The sequence below is a fragment of the Theileria equi genome, assembly GCF_000342415.1.
Source record: "Theileria equi strain WA chromosome 4 map unlocalized gcontig_1105316255041, whole genome shotgun sequence".
Classification (NCBI taxonomy): Eukaryota; Apicomplexa; class Aconoidasida; order Piroplasmida; family Theileriidae; genus Theileria; species Theileria equi.
Genome location: NW_004668225.1, coordinates 630796 through 646422, shown reverse-complemented (window position 1 = coordinate 646422; position 15627 = coordinate 630796). Strand labels below are relative to the sequence as shown.

Here is a 15627-nt window from a genome sequence, read left to right as displayed (position 1 = left end):
AAGAAGAACCAGTAAATCTGTATCACAGCAAATTATTTACATGCATGAAGTGTCCCTTGCATTCCCTTGAAGTCTGTTCACTCCTGTTAAATCTTTCAATATTTATTTTGAGATTGTTATCTTGTTGATGTGAATTGCTACTGAGTAGTTGGTCTAATGGGGTACTGATATGTATGAATACTCTGAACATTCTTCTCTGGACCTTTGTTAGTCTCTCTAGAAGTACTCTCAAGACATGTACCTTTATAAGAAAACGAGTAGTACTGTATACCAAGAATTAAGGTTAAAGACTCTAGCACTCCAGTATACCAACAAGAGAGTGGTCCAGAGGGTGTCAGGGGATCTATATGGCAGCAGTGAAGATGGCGGTTACCCTTCTGAATATACTCCATCCAGTATCAAGTGCAAAGTTTACGGTTTCCGCAGTAGCAAGGCCCCCTGCAGTACTATAACCTGCTATCTTCTTTAGTTTCTCGAGTTCTTCCTTTAGAGAGGGTCCATAAAGCTGTCGATTTTCCTCTCCACCTCTTATAAGTTCTGTCCATATAGGTGCATCCTTTTTAGCCCTTTCATAGTACTTGTAAGTTTTGTCAAACTTTTTCAACTCTACTAATAAAAGTTTCTTCTCTTCTGAAGGTTCATCTCCAAAATAGAAGGCTGTTACACTGTCAAGAGGATAATTTGGTTTTACATCCTCTAGGGTGTTGCTATTATGTTTAATCTCCCTAGCTATAAAAGCAGGTTTGCTACTAACAAAATGAGTAAATCCAATATATTCTGTACCTTTTTTATCCACTTTTACATCATCTCTTCTAAGACTGATTGTTTCTTGGTTATCCTGAGAACCAGGATCTTTATATGTAGTACCACTTCCACTCTCAGAAAGACCCTTCCCGTCTCCAATGTCTATGGTAACTGTGGGAGAATAATACCCAATGAGAATCCTCAAAATGTTTGTTTTGTCGGAAAAATTCCTGGGTATGTGCTGAGATACCGGTGTCCATTTACTAGATACAAGATCTGTTCTTTGGTACCAAGTGGATCCTTGTATATTAATTAAAAGAGGTTTAGGAGTTTCCCATTTAGACCAATACACATATACACTAGATATTCTTCCGGTTAGTGTAACTCCCCTTTGTTCTATGTCGCCATCTCTTAACTCTCCAATGTAGCCATAAACGGTGTGTGTATAATATGAAGAACCTGGAGATACCAGTACTGGCTGGGTACTACAGCTTGGACAACTGTATCCTATCCCTTCCGAAATCTTTATAACATGATACTGGTTCTTTTGGCAGTTAAGTTTTTCGAGGGTCTTCTTGATATTACTCTCATTTATACCGTTCTGTTTGCTCCAATTCGTGCTATCAGTGGTGGTATAGTAACCATTGTATCCCTCTCCAAACTGAACAAGGAGTGGATTTTCATGAGTTATATCAGATATAGAGTAGAATACTGTTACAGTAGTTTTTTTGGATGGTGGAGGTTTGAATAGTGCAAGATATTCACCATTTTTTATGGTATCAATGGAGTATCCACGTTCCAGAGAGTGCTTTATCAATCTATAATTATTAAGATCTGCTCTATTCTCTATAGTAATAAAGACATTTACACCTTTGCTGATATAATATTTTGTAAAGCCTTGAGATGTAACATTGTCATCTCTATTATAGCCTCTATGAATATCTATATCCACCTTACTTCTATGAGTCATCCTCCATTTTAATCCACATCTATACTACACTAAGTCCTCACAGTACCTCTAACTCCATGCTATCCTTCAATCATTCTTCCATAGCCACCATAATAGTAGTACTCCATTTATGTCTCAACCGGTGTGAGTAGAATAGCCAGTATGGATGAATGGTGATAACTATGTAAACAAGAAATAATAGGCGTGACAGAAGACTATAGGACTAAACAAGGGGTACAGATACAAGTTTCTATTCTGACCCAAAAGACAATAGACTACAGAGAGTACTTATTATACTCACTGAATTGCTCTGTCTGGAGTTGTGGTATGAAAAGAGGTCTAGAAGGAAACCAGAAGAGCAAAGAGGCAAATGAATGGGAGATGGGTCGACATAGTATGACCACTCATTGGAGGAAGTTCTAGAACTGTTGGAAAGGAGAAAGTTGAGCTTACCACAGATATTAGTACTCCAACCCGTGAAAGAGAGTATGAGCATAGTATGGAACCTACTTTATACATTCCCGGAGGCATTATCGTATGTCAATTCCGTACCATTTCTTCCAAAGTCTAGATCCACGCAGATCCCAGTTCTCCATACCTTTATGTTAGACTCTCTGAACATTACCATGTATTCATTCGATGGACATTATTTTTATAAAATGATTCTAGGGCTTTAAGAGTAGATTGTAGCTGTGAAGGGTGCAATTCCTGGGAAGATGTGATGAATTGACTTGTCATGGGGATAATCTGCATGCACGAGATTTCTACTTTGTTCCCTTCTATAACGTCCCCTATTCTCCTCTAATAGATTATTATATACCCTCTACTCTTATTAGAACTGCCAGTTGTGAAAACGCTTGGGTAAAGGGGCTAAACTGCACAGCTTGTTCATCGTGAACCTGGAGACAGCAACAACAAATTACCTACCCCGTACGTACCGGATTGTTATATGTGCGTGATTAGTTCCTACACCCTTGTAGACACTACAGTTTCCTGTAGGTTTGGGGAATAATCAGAACAGGCCTTTATAAATAAGATTTTTCGATTGTATTTCGACCTGACCTTGATTTCTTGACCATTTGAGTTTATCCTCTTACTGAGGATTCCAGCGAATCTCCTAGAGAGACTTACTGGTTCTTCAACGATTACTATAAGCGCCATAGTTTTATTACCGCCTTGCTTTTTAAAAGTTATGTTTATCCCCCGTCTACACTGGGTAGTTTTACAAGTCGCCACCTGTTTATATAAGAAGAAGTTTTTTCGATTAAATTCAGGTCCACATTGCAATTCGTCCAGGGTTAACGCTAACCTTACGTCAGCTAGATTATAATAAAGTCTTCTAGTGCCAAGTATGTCATTGTTGAACTCTTTGTCGTCAGTTTGGAATGATGCACGGTAGGTTGTACCAGTTTGTTTAACGAGTAGTTTGGGTCCTATTCTTCCATTATCATCATGTTTTTGTTGCTTTTTAAGAGGCAATATGTTTCCCTGTTTACTCTCTGTATGATCGCAAGCTCGTACCCATTTAGAAAAGATTTTTTGATTAGATTCAGGTAGGCATTGCCCTTCAACGAGGGATAACGTAGACCTGTTGTCAGCTACATCACTTGTTGATATTAATGTTGGATTTGTGACACCTTTTATCGTTTCAGCTCGTGAAGTTGAGATTTCACTCGCTGCAGTTTGCATTCCGACGTTGTCGTCCCCTATTGTTTTATTCAGGTGTGATGACTTCCTCTGGAGGTTCCCTCGGCTTAACAACGAGCCTAAAGGAGACCTTTCCTCGGAAATCATTGTTTACGTTGCCGAATTTTGGATTTTAATGGTTACTCCCCGACCCTCTGGTCGTTTACGTGTCCTGAGTCCTTCTTTGGAGTCAGAATACAATGTTCCTTTTGGAATTAACCATTTATCGATGCCTGTGCCGTTTAACTTTTTGGAATAACCGTGAAAATGGCCATTGCCGTTATCTCTATCGGAATGGACTTCCAATGCTTATTCATCGTAGTTAAAGAGCCTAAATGGTAAGTTTTAGAGAATATATCTCTAAAATAAGAAATATCTAACAATCGATATTTTTCACCAAAAGATTTCGACTCTACCACTTGGAAAAAAGGAGGGATACATAGTGGTAATCTCAAACAGAACCTTGATAAGCAAAACTGCGCAAGGAGTGGAACTCATGTCATAAATCTCACAGTCATGGGAAAAAATCCGAGCCGAAATTTTGGCAAGGGTTGAAAAATTAGCAAAAACCAAGCTGAACGGGAGAAACATGTTCAAGGCAATAAATATGTTTGCTTTGTCCCTCCTGAACTACTACACTGGATTGCTAAGACTTTTACCGGATGATTTTGAGGCATTAGACTTGGACATCCGCAAAATATTGGTCAAACATAGGATACATTACCTAAACGCATCCCCTGAAAGACTCTACCTTAAAAGAGACCAATGTGGACGGGGACTAGCATCAGCAACCTTTAGATCTGAAAAGATGTTGCTAACTTTTTGGGACACCTTGAGAAAAGGCAGTGAGACATCCACACGTCGAGCATTGATTATGCAAATCGAAAATGAAGACCTCACCCATATGTCACGCATAGAGGGATTTGTTAGACGCAAATACGAAAACGTCAACAATGGAGGACTACGTATCGGAGATGACAATATCAATGAGATGCAAAGGAGAAGTCTGTTCCACTCACTCTCACAAAAGAGATGTCACCCTATATTCTTTAAACAACTGAATGGAGACAACCTAATTGATAGGAAGGAATCTGCACTTTGGCTAACACATGGAAACATCTCAGCCCGAGACGAAGCAGCCTACTGCGCTCTCCAAGACAGAAACATCTTCATGGGAAACTATGATAAATGCAAACACTGCAAAGGAGCAACAGCTACTGTAGACCACCTGGCCACATGCTGTGAACGTAAACTAGCCTTTGATTACACCAGACGACACAACGAAGTTCTGAAATGTGTATCTCTCCACCTGTGCCGCATGTTCAATCTAATAAAAAGAAAGAAAATAAAAGGATATGTGATGCAGGAGACAGTTACTGACGGTACAAATGAACTTAGGATCGATACTGCTGTTAAGACGGACGCCAGGATAACGAACAATAGACCTGATATCCAACTCTACGACAGGAGAAATAAAAGGATATTTATAGTCGAAGTCGGAATCACGTGTCCAACTAAGGTTTCAGATACGGAATCTCATAAACAAAGGAAATACGATGTCCTTGCAAAAGAATTATGCGGCATCCATAATATGCCAGCATGCACCGTTCCAATAGTATACTCTTGGGATGGATTGGTCACAAAATACCACGCAAAGCACCTAGAGAAAATCGCGGTGCCCATAAAAATCAGAGCCTACATGCAGACTAGAGTACTACGTACCACCTTAGATTCGGTAACTCATGATCGAAGAAGAGGAGTTGAAGAAAGAGAACCAGAAGAAAAGCTGGAAGACATCTTCGAAAGGTTCCTCGGAAACCTCGACAAAGAGGAAAAACCTCTTGAAGAGGAAGAAGTGGAAAACGAACTCGAATTCTCTCGCGACCGAGTAATAAGGATCAGGAAGAAAATAAAACGTAGAAGAACCGCTGCTTCTAGAAGGTCTGAAGGCCCCCAAAACCTACGGAAAATCCGTAGGAGTCAAGAAGGGTAGGAACTAATAACGCACATATAATACAACCCCTACACCTAGGGCAGGCTAATTAGAGATGTCAAAAGAGACTTCCCATCCTTATCACACCTATATACTTTAACCTCACTCACGTCAAGAATTGGGATGTCAGGAGTTCCTCCGACATGTAATGAATTTTGTCCACCATTAAAAAAATCTGTTACATGAAACTTTCCAGATAAACCGTCTTTTAGCTTGTGAGTGTAAATGCTGTAATTTCCCAGAGAGGCGTTATGATCCTCCTTCTTAACTTCCATTCTTTCACCATGATTATCATCCAAAGTATTTTTCTCACAAGCATCGTAATTAACCTGCTTGCTAACATCTATAACAACTGCATTGTTTAGCTTGCAGTTTAGGAGATGGAGCTTTCTTTGGAGAACACCTGAATCTACAGGATTTAACGTAGGACTCCATTTCCCCCATTTATCATTTTTATCATAATCTAAACTTTTGTTCTCATAGTATTCTTCCTTCCTTGTTTTTGAAGTAGGCTCTATGGTTACAATCTTGATGAGAAGGGGTCTGCCCCTATTATCACCTTTCCTAGGTTGTCTGTCCAGAGGTGTATAGTAGAAGACATAAACACAGGTAACGTAGTTGGTGGGTAATAGTCCAAAGTTAGTGGCCCCTGTCAAATTATATTTAAAACCATTTACGGTGAAGTACGTATACCTATACTCCACAGTATGTTTATATCCAGTGAAGCCCTGTACACCTGGTGGGTTAGAATTTGGTATAACTAATATGTTATGTTTATCTGGCTGAACATTTGTATCTTCGTAAATAAAGTTCCTATAATTGGGATATCCTCTCTGATAAATATCCACGGTGACAAGCGGTGGTTTACATCTACTTTCAAGAGTATCCAAGAAGTTTAGTATGGAAATATGGTCAGTGTCCCTTTTATCATGCAAACCGTATGTAAATTCCCATTTTGTGCAATTCTCACCAGGATCTGACTTCTTAAACCATCTCTTTGCATTCTTACTATCTGGTACATAGATTAGTAGAGGATCTCCAAGATTAGCTTTGCAGAAATAAACAACGACCTTCTCAGCATCCTTAATAGGTACTGGTAAAATATCTAGCTTTATACTATCTTGACCATTTTTAAATCCAGATATGTTGAGCCTCCCTGAAGTTGGACTATGTTCATAAGCAGTATAGTTTCCAAGTCGATCACTATAATTTACTTCCTTTACAGAGATTTTCTTATAACCATCCTTGTGTCCATTATGGCAGTAATCAGAAGTCTTACTAACATCTATTTGAACGACATCGTTAATCTCACAATTGAGAAAGTCTAACTCCTCCTTAGTAGGTTCTTTGTCAGATTCTATTTTAGGATAAGATTCCCATGTGTTCCCTTTACTGTTTCTATAATATTTTGTTTTACCATCTTTAGTAGCAACCCCAACCAGAAGAGCCTTACCAAGCTTTCCATTCCAGTAATAACCAGAAACTGAGATTACCTCCTTTGTTGTGGTTCTCTTTAGAAGATTATTACCACTTTCATCTTCTATTTTTACAAGTGTGAATTTTTCCTTAGGGAGAAGAACATATTCATACTTTAGGAAGTCAGATCCATCGCCAGGATAGGGAGATCCTGTGATCTTTATCACTTTGTTATTATTTAAATATGGACTCAATGTCTTTTGTGAGAACTTGATTGTTACCTCAGGATCTTGTGGAGCAGAAACAACATTTACCGAAGTGCTCTGAGGACCACTAACAGTGGGTGCACCAGAGCATTCCTCCAAGTTAAGACACCCAACTGTTTTTAGTACATCAACTAGCTTTCTCTGTTTCTGACAATCAAGATTAACTAAATCTGTAGATGTTATATCATTGAGTTGACCAGATACTTCTTCCCATCTACTGATATGATCGTTCTTATCTTTCCTTTTGTACCACTTATCAGCTCCATTTCGACCATTCTTTTTAATATATATTAATGCTGGATTCTGATTACAGTAGAATACATAAACGTTCACTGGAGAGTCAATAGGGAAATCTAATCCTTTGGTAATTACACGCTTTCTTTCTTTATTCAACTTATTGACGTCCACATGAAGATAGTACTTAATCTTAGCAAGTTTATCTCCATCATTTGATATGGAGTGAGTGTGGTATTGTATATGTTTTGAACCATTTGAACTTATGGAATTATTCTTAACTGTAACCTTTTTATTACTATGATTCTTACAACAATAATTTCCTTCCTTATACTTCTCATAAGATATATCCATGGTAACTCCATAGTTAAGCTGACAGTTAAGGTCATCCAGTTCGGTTTCAAGCTTCTCACCTTCTAGTGGGTCGTATTTGTGATGAGGAGCGTTCCAACTCTTCCAATCTTTGCTATGTCTGTAGGTATATGTCCCATATTCATTAGCTGTCTCTACAAGAAGAGGCTTACTCATCCCATTATCCTCTTTCCAGTACCATACAGAGTAACTAGTAATGGGTTTTTCGTTTTCTGGTCTTAAATCTCCAATTTCGCCTTCTTTTCCAAACATCACCTTCTCAACCGTAAAAGGTTGTCCAGCTAATGCTTCGTGTGTAAACATATCAAAACCTGAATCATATGGATACTCTCCTTTCTCTAAGTAAACTTTTCCAGTACTACCTTTTAGTGTATAAGTTAACTCTGCTCCATTACCAGGAGGCTTCTGACTTATATCAATGGTGATACTAGGAGATGTTATCTGAGTAGCAGCTACACCTATGGGACCAGGAAGGGCCACAACAGGAATGGATAGAGGAGAAATAGTAACAAGGGTATGTTTTACCTGTTCCTCTATAACTTCGTCATCTTCATATTCATCTTGTGTTAGCATAAATTCCTCTATATCTATATCTTTTATGCCATCAAAGATATTATTTAAACTTAATTTATCGTCCATATCCTTTACAGGAGCTGGTAATGAAGTAGGTAGTCTCAAAGAATATGAAACATGTGGGTTTGGAGGAGGAGTATTACATGCATTTGTTGTATCCCTTATAGTTTCTAAAAACCTTTTGATTTTGTTTGTATCACCGTTTTTATTATTAAATTCAGTGGTGGCGTTTTCCCATCTATTATTATCCTTTGTTCTTTTTAGCCACTTTTCCATTCCTCCACTCTCTTGAATGTACATCATAACTGGAGCATGCTGATTGCACTCTGGAAAATACACTGTAACCCTTGAAACATTGAGAGGAAAATGCACATCTGAACTCTGTAAATCAGCACTATTTGTTATGGATGATACTGAAAATGTATCCTGGCTAGTTACCGCAGATTCATGCACATATCCGATGAAACCTTTATATTTTTCATCTTGCTCCTTAGAAACTTTTACTCTTTTGCTATGTCCGGAATGGACACTATGACAGTATTTCCCACTCTTTTGTGAAATGTCTAATTGGACTACTCGGTTCACTACGCAATTAACTTCATTTAACTTCACTGTGAATCCCTCAATGAGTTGGGGATAATTTTGGTCATCCTGACTATAAAACATTTTGTGTACATTTTCATGTATATTTTCCCATTTCTTATATTTCTCTTTTCCAAGATTCTCGTACCAAGTTGACGGTTTTCCATTAGTAGGTTTAAACTCAATAAGCAATGGTACCTTCTCAAAATCTTTGTTCCAGTAGTAAATATTAAGTGTGGGTTCCTTTTCATCGTATGGAGGAACAATATTTGTAGGTTCATTATCATAAGTAACCCTAGATATTCTTTTATTATTTGAGAGTTGATAAGCGTCTGTGTTATAATCATTGGCTCCTTTTGGAAGAATAGTAGATCGCTGAATTTGCGTTATAAATACATCCTTTAAACAACTAGATTGCCTTTTTCCTGATCGAAATAGCCCTGAGCTAGTTGGATTCTTGAGATCAATAGGGATTGCATTGTTCACCATACAGTTTTGGTGGTCTAATGCTTGTTGTTCATCGAGAGTGTCTATTGGTCCATTCATCCAAGTTTGGGCAAATTTTCCATAGTACCTTGGTCTATCTCTATTTTGTTGTTTAATTCCAATCAGGATTGGGTTGGTAGGTTCACCATCCCAAAAGTATACATGAAAATCCTCTATACCCTGTATCTTTCCACCTGTTCCTCTTCCTATTTCACCTCCAAGTTGCAATTCCCTATTTGCAACAAAAGTTTTACCATTAGTAGCAGGTCTGTGAAAGTTCTTGAAAAACCCAAGTACAATTTCCTCTCTTGATTTAGCTAAAAATATTGGAACTTTTCTGCCACCAGAAGTATCATTGTAAGTATCAGAAAACTTCCCTTCCTTGACTGTCTTAGTAATATCAAGCTTTATGCCTGATGCAGTTGTCTGTACATTACAGTCTTTTATTCCTAAATTATTCATCAAAGCATTAAATACGCTTAAAATATCACTCTTATCCTTCTTAGGAGCTTGTTTATCTAACTTAGTGTGCTTCTTCCAGTTTCCGTTTGTATCTGTCCTTTCATACCATTCGTAACGAGTGTTATTATTGTACTTTACACAAATTAGAAATGGGATATTCAAAGAGCATGGAGATACATATATAGTAAGTCTTGTGATATCCTTAAAAGGTAACCCATTCTCAAATTTCTGCTGTTGGCCATCTACACTAATTTCTGATATGTTCAAGGATTCTCTAGTACCTGCAGTATGTAAATACTTATACGAGTAAAGGACGGGAAATGTCCCAAATTCTTCTCCATATGAATAATAAATTCTATCCTTGTGTACATAATGCTTTGTATTATGGCAATCTGATTTCCCAACGTTTATCTGAACGACCTTATTGTAAATGCAATTGAGGGCATCGAGTCTTTTCTTGAGGCCATTTGTATCAGTAGAGAAAGTTTTAGATACTGCATACTCTATAGGATTCCATTTTTCATGTTTATAACTTCCATCTTTCTCACCTTTACTGATATTCTCAAGCCAGTATGATATTCCGCTATCAAGTTCTATTCGTAGTAAGAGAGGATTTTCTTGCTGTTTATCTTCCCTCCAGTAGTAGACAGAGACTTTATCAACATTTTCTTCCTCAAGTTGGATAGGGAGGTAATAACCTGGGAAACCTTTGTTTTGTCTCCTGTAAGTAATTTGGTTCTCTTTGTATACTAGTATGGACTTATCCGAAATATCACCACTGTATTCATACTTTGTATATCCAAGTAATTCAGAATTGTAATTTTTAACTATGACATTAACTGGTCGATTACATATTGGACAACTTAGAGCGTATTCTTTGTCATGAGAAATATATATTCCATGAGATGCGAACAATCTACATGCAATCGCCTTTAGCTTTTCCTCAAATTTTCCAACTTGAGCATAATTATCTTCTGTAGGATATTTCTCAAATTCTGCTTCTTTATCAATCCTTTTCCATTTTTTATTGGCATAATGACCGACATTCTCAAACCAATGTGTTTGTTTCCTGGAGTCTATAGATCTTATGAGAAGAGGTTTGTTTATAGAAGCCTGTTTACCATCTAGCACGAAGTGATAGTAAACAGTAATCGAAGCGGAATCCTCAAATGGGTGAAGACCTCCACCCACTCTGTCAAGTTCTACGCCCTTCCAAGTAGCATTTGAGATCTTAGAAGTTCCATTAGCTTCATGAGTACAATATCCAAATTCTGGAATTTCTTTTATAATTCTAACCAAAGTGGTCAATTGTCTTCCTCCTTTACACTTACACCTCCTGTTACATCTATTACGTATGTTCACAACTGGTCCACTCATCCATCCATTATAAGAAGGGGATTATCCTTTCAAACCTTCTATGTTACACGTTTTTAAAATCTTTTCAAAGCTCTGAGATCCATGAGAGTCTCAATGCGACCAAAGGGAGAAGACTAGTACTTTACTCCCTACTCATCCATACATTCATCCTCCCTCACAAGTAGCTCACCGTCAGAGATACTATCCACAGAACAAGATGAACAACTATCAATACAGTCTTCAGTAGTACAATCAACACTCACGTCAGTAGAAATTAGTTCAAGCTCTATCAAATCATCAACTTCCACCGAGTCCCTTCATCCTTAAGGTTTCATAGACAAAATCTAGAGTTTGTGAATAAAACCATCAAATAAAAACTAGAAAGCAATTACAAATTACCATTAAATAACTGGAAGGTCTCTAGGTCCAAACGATTTATCGCCTTCATGCCACTTGTTTTTCCACTTTGTCATGTAATTTGCATGTTCTTCATTCGGTAACACTACCCTGTATCCATGTGTCCATTCCCTTCCCCTAAGGGTTGTAAATTGACACATGAGTTCCACAAGGTTCTTGGTCGTCTTTATGTACTTTATTCTGCGCAGTTGATCACTACATCCAAAAACTCACCCGTCATGATAAAGAGCTGCTAGTTTTTCCTGATAGTCTGACCTTCCCCAGTCTACAAAATATGTCCTCACATGTTTCAAACTAAATGAAGAGATTGTGAATTTATGATAAATACAAACTGTCTGTGTCCCAATACAGCGACTAGGTTCTTCATTCTATCGTCAAAATAGTGAATTGGAATTCTCCTATCAATTTTTAACGAATCGCGAATAGTTGAAATGGATGTATCCAAGGTCCCAGATTCTGAGCCAATCACCTTCAATAAAGGGCTCATTTTGATGCCCAAGGCTTCCATTTGATGCCTCACCTCGGAGCTCGTCTCGAAATCTGAAACCAGGTAGACTGGCATTTTAAAGAACTGTAAATTTTGTTAGGCCAGAAATAAGCATACCTGTGTGTGATGATTTATGGCATCTATAATTGCAGGATTGAATGCCTCGTGATGTATCCTTTGTGATTCTGGCAAATGTGCGCAATTTGTGCGATACATTATGAGATTTTTCCATTCTTGGTTTCTTCTCATTTCTATCCTTTCTTCATCAAGCATCTAAATGTTTATAGTGTGCCATCAATCAACCTACTCTTGTTAATTCAGCATTAAAGGCTCCAAGGACCTTGGATTCTCGATCGTATAAACAGTCGTCTTCATTATGTTTCCTTCTCCTCCAATAGTACATTTCGTCTGCCTTTAGACCCAATTTATATCTGGGTATTGCCAAATAATCTACAAGGTTAAACGGATCTCCGTTTATCGTGTTATTTTTAACAAATTCAAGGTCCCCTCCGGCTTTGTCAACTTTGGGGGCTTCTGTGGTCGGTAGTTGTTCCAGATTCCTCGTAAAATAGTTCAATAGTGCGATCCAGTCGGTGGGTTCCTCGAGATACGCCATAGCATATCTACACCTTTCATAGAGCCATACCGGAATGTTATTGTTGGCAATGTCTTCCAGCAACGTCCTCCTATCAGTCACATCAACACTTGGTAGCTTTAGGAGGATCCTGGCCGCAATTACAACGTACTCCCTGCATCCCAGCGTTACCAAACCTGACCAGTTGAGGATGAAAACATCTGCTGGCCTCTCCAGCATCCATGTGTAAAGTACCGACTTTCCTGGCTCTGTGGATGTTCCATGGCAGTTGTGTCTAAAGTCGTTCATTTCGCCCCGTTTTACCATGTCCATCAAGTCAATCGGCCCGTTCATGTACGCGCTTGCGCGTCTACCGTCTGGTGTTTTCCCTTTCAGTTTGCAATACGCGTCATTCCTCGTGAACTTTGGGTCCAGAGACGGCGGATTGTGTGCGATTGGAGGGACGTGCAGCTGGAATTCTCTGACCTCAAACGCCATGTTATGCACAGTCGAAAACTCTTCGTACGTCAAACTCTCTCCGTCTGCGTATTTCGTCAAGTCGATGGGCCACGGGCATTTCCTTGGCACGGTAGAATCTTCATCTTCGTCCCCTTCCCTGGCCTCAAACTCACCAACATTTTGCTCAATGGCGCTATTGTGGAGCCTCACACTGTACTTTACTGGCGTCTTGCCCATCCTGAAGCCTTCCGCGGCGCGCGGCCGGCCGCAGAGCACAAACGCGACGACAAGGAGCGCACCTCGAAGGTCTGGAAGCATAATCCGCGCTACATCTTCTTCATCGTGGCGTGGAGCGGCGTGAAGGAAAAATTGCGACTGGCGCGGGTCGAGGTGTGGGTGTCGTTTTCTTCGCAGTGGGAATTTTCGTCTCAGAGGGAGGAAAATGGCGAGTCTCTGCGAAATGTTCCGGGAATCCTCGAGGCTTTGGTTTGTTGAGGTTCTGAAGGACATTTGCAAGGACAGGGACCGGGGAATGCTCAGACTGCTGCTCAGGCTCTCGGACCCCTACCACCTCAAGTGTATCTCGCTGCTGGTCCTCCACTGCCGCGGAGACAATGACGACCCGTTCATACGCTTCCTCCTGAGCGTTTACAGGATTTCTACAGGCCAAGACGGGCGGTCGAGGCCTGCCGGTGGCTTGGGTCACTCATCTGCGGCTCCCTGCGCTTTCAGGGCTGCAGAGGAGGACGATAGGGACATTCCGGCCTACAAGGTCTTTGGAAGGACGTTTCTGGCCGCCCTGGCGCCCCTCGTCCTGCACACTTACATCACGCGCTTCAAGGGAGACGTCCGCAAGCTCCACCCGTGCCACAACATGCTGGCGATTCTCGAGGATTTTCAAGGGAAATGTGCAGGCGGCGCGTCTCTGGGTGTCTCCCTGAGCGCCTCCATGGAGGAGGATGATTCCCTGCGCTGCAGAGGCGCTCCGTTCAAGGGGCTGCTCTGGAAGACGTTGACGCCGATACAGAGGAGGATCTCGTCCAGGGACAGCATCGAGTCCATTCTGGACTTTGTGACCCCTGAGGACATTCAGGCGAACTTGGAGCTTGTGAAATCGGTCGTCAGAGACGAGTCCTACAGGGAGAATCCCGTGGACAACACCTCCGGGTTGGCGCAGGTATTGCTCGGCATATCCTCGCTCTCCATCCAAGCAAATCGCACAGTCGACCTCTCGAACATCCCAACCTCCATCGCCCAGTTTTACCATCAAATTCCACCAGAGAATAAACCCATTCGAAGTGTAGTAAAGTCCGCCCTCATTTACATCCACAGGCTGAGGAACCGGGACCTGGAGCACAAGGTCTCCAGGAAGAAGATTGCGAGGGAGATTAAAAGGAATGTTCAGAGTCCAAAGAAGGAAAGGGAGGAGACCAAGGTGCTGGAAAATGAAAAAGTGGAGAACTGGTACCCGTGTGACATTGGGATATCGGATCTCTTCCTCAAGTGCATGCTCGCATTTGAAGAGTACTTTCCAGTCTTTAACAAAGTGTGCGACGCAGACTCGCATGCCAATGTCAAGGTCTACGGCTTGGCCGAAAAGAGTCTGTCCCTGGCCGCCAAGTTGCTTCGGAAGGTTAGCAGGCACCACTCCCTCGGCTGTAGCGGTCCCATACGCACAAGCGCCCCGAAATTCGTCTACGACTGCTTTATAGACCTCGTCTACTCGACCTTTGGCATGAAGTTGATGCCTATTAGTCCCAGAAACATTACCCTAAATGGCATGCATGCAGCGAGCATTGTGGCGGATCACATTTGCAAGAACCATACTTACGAGCGGATCAAAGAGTTTAGAAACATTGACATTTCTGACCTCCTTACGGTAAACACCTTTATAGACGCAATGAATACATACGATAAGCGCATTTTCATAACGGAAGATTTGGCACTCGTGGTGCTCAAGGTCCACGCAATCGTCTTTAAAATCATCTTCACCAACCTAAACACACTCGCAGAGATGGACAAGAAAATTGTGGAAGCCCTCAATGAGAGAAGAAGATATGACCATGGCAAAATTTGCAAAAAGCTGAAGATCTGGTACGAAAAGGGGGAATGTCTAAAACCCATTTACGCACGCTACGTCCCAGAGTATTTCATATACGCCAAGACACACGAAACATTCCGAGTATGCCGAGAAAGGTTCTCCCTTGAACTCTTTCCCAAGGCCAACTATTTAATCATATCGCACATGGACCGCTTGGAACACAAACCTGTTCCTATATCCACACACCCACTCTACTAGTTCCCCGTGGGAACTCTAATTTTTCAGGTATGAGGTAATGTCAGTATTGTCGTTTATTTTAGCTCATGTTCCGGTGGAAGCATGTCTGCATGCACTTGCTTCCAGTATTGATGCTCCATACTGATTAGTGATGTTCGAGTATTAGACCATTTATAAAGGAAGAATGAGAGAGCATTAGTAATGCATCTGGAACCTGATTTGGGTTGACGAGGGAATGTAGGAATAACATTAACCCAAAAATTAGCAACAGTCCGTAGTACTGTATTAATCAC

At 40.4% G+C, this 15627-nt stretch overlaps 6 protein-coding genes across 6 annotated transcripts, besides 1 other annotated feature; 2 read left to right on the top strand and 4 right to left on the bottom strand.

The window, feature by feature from the left end:
* Positions 1-343: 343 nt before the first annotated feature.
* On the bottom strand, positions 344-1714 carry BEWA_047660 (hypothetical protein; the record flags this gene model as incomplete). Its single annotated transcript, XM_004831696.1, has 1 exon — positions 344-1714. One exon carries the CDS (start codon positions 1712-1714, stop codon positions 344-346), a length of 1371 nt encoding a protein of 456 aa, XP_004831753.1.
* Positions 1715-2635: 921 nt separating this feature from the next.
* Positions 2636-3574, bottom strand: BEWA_047650 (hypothetical protein). The gene has a single exon (XM_004831695.1). It carries the CDS (start codon positions 3485-3487, stop codon positions 2660-2662), a length of 828 nt encoding a protein of 275 aa, XP_004831752.1. The 5' UTR covers positions 3488-3574; the 3' UTR covers positions 2636-2659.
* Positions 3575-3968: 394 nt separating this feature from the next.
* Positions 3969-5372, top strand: BEWA_047640 (hypothetical protein; the record flags this gene model as incomplete). The annotated part of the gene is made up of 1 exon (XM_004831694.1): positions 3969-5372. The coding sequence occupies one exon, from the start codon at positions 3969-3971 to the stop codon at positions 5370-5372; it is 1404 nt and encodes a 467-aa protein (XP_004831751.1).
* Positions 5373-5407: 35 nt separating this feature from the next.
* On the bottom strand, positions 5408-11140 carry BEWA_047630 (hypothetical protein; the record flags this gene model as incomplete). Its single annotated transcript, XM_004831693.1, has 1 exon — positions 5408-11140. The coding sequence occupies one exon, from the start codon at positions 11138-11140 to the stop codon at positions 5408-5410; it is 5733 nt and encodes a 1910-aa protein (XP_004831750.1).
* Positions 11141-11520: 380 nt separating this feature from the next.
* On the bottom strand, positions 11521-13420 carry BEWA_047620 (membrane protein, hypothetical; the record flags this gene model as incomplete). The annotated part of the gene is made up of 5 exons (XM_004831692.1): positions 12331-13420; positions 12141-12296; positions 11869-12107; positions 11750-11830; positions 11521-11716 (listed from the first exon to the last, which is right to left on the bottom strand). Exons 1-5 carry the CDS (start codon positions 13372-13374, stop codon positions 11521-11523), a joined length of 1716 nt encoding a protein of 571 aa, XP_004831749.1. The 5' UTR covers positions 13375-13420.
* Positions 13305-13325: a sequence feature (GC_rich).
* Positions 13421-13516: 96 nt separating the features above from the next.
* BEWA_047610 (hypothetical protein) lies at positions 13517-15355 on the top strand (the record flags this gene model as incomplete). The annotated part of the gene is made up of 1 exon (XM_004831691.1): positions 13517-15355. The coding sequence occupies one exon, from the start codon at positions 13517-13519 to the stop codon at positions 15353-15355; it is 1839 nt and encodes a 612-aa protein (XP_004831748.1).
* Between the last annotated feature and the right edge of the window lie 272 nt (positions 15356-15627).

Excerpts from the sequence above, each read along its gene's own strand:
- BEWA_047650 (XM_004831695.1), bottom strand. The coding sequence starts at position 3,487 with ATGATTTCCGAGGAAAGGTCTCCTTTAGGCTCGTTGTTAAGCCGAGGG.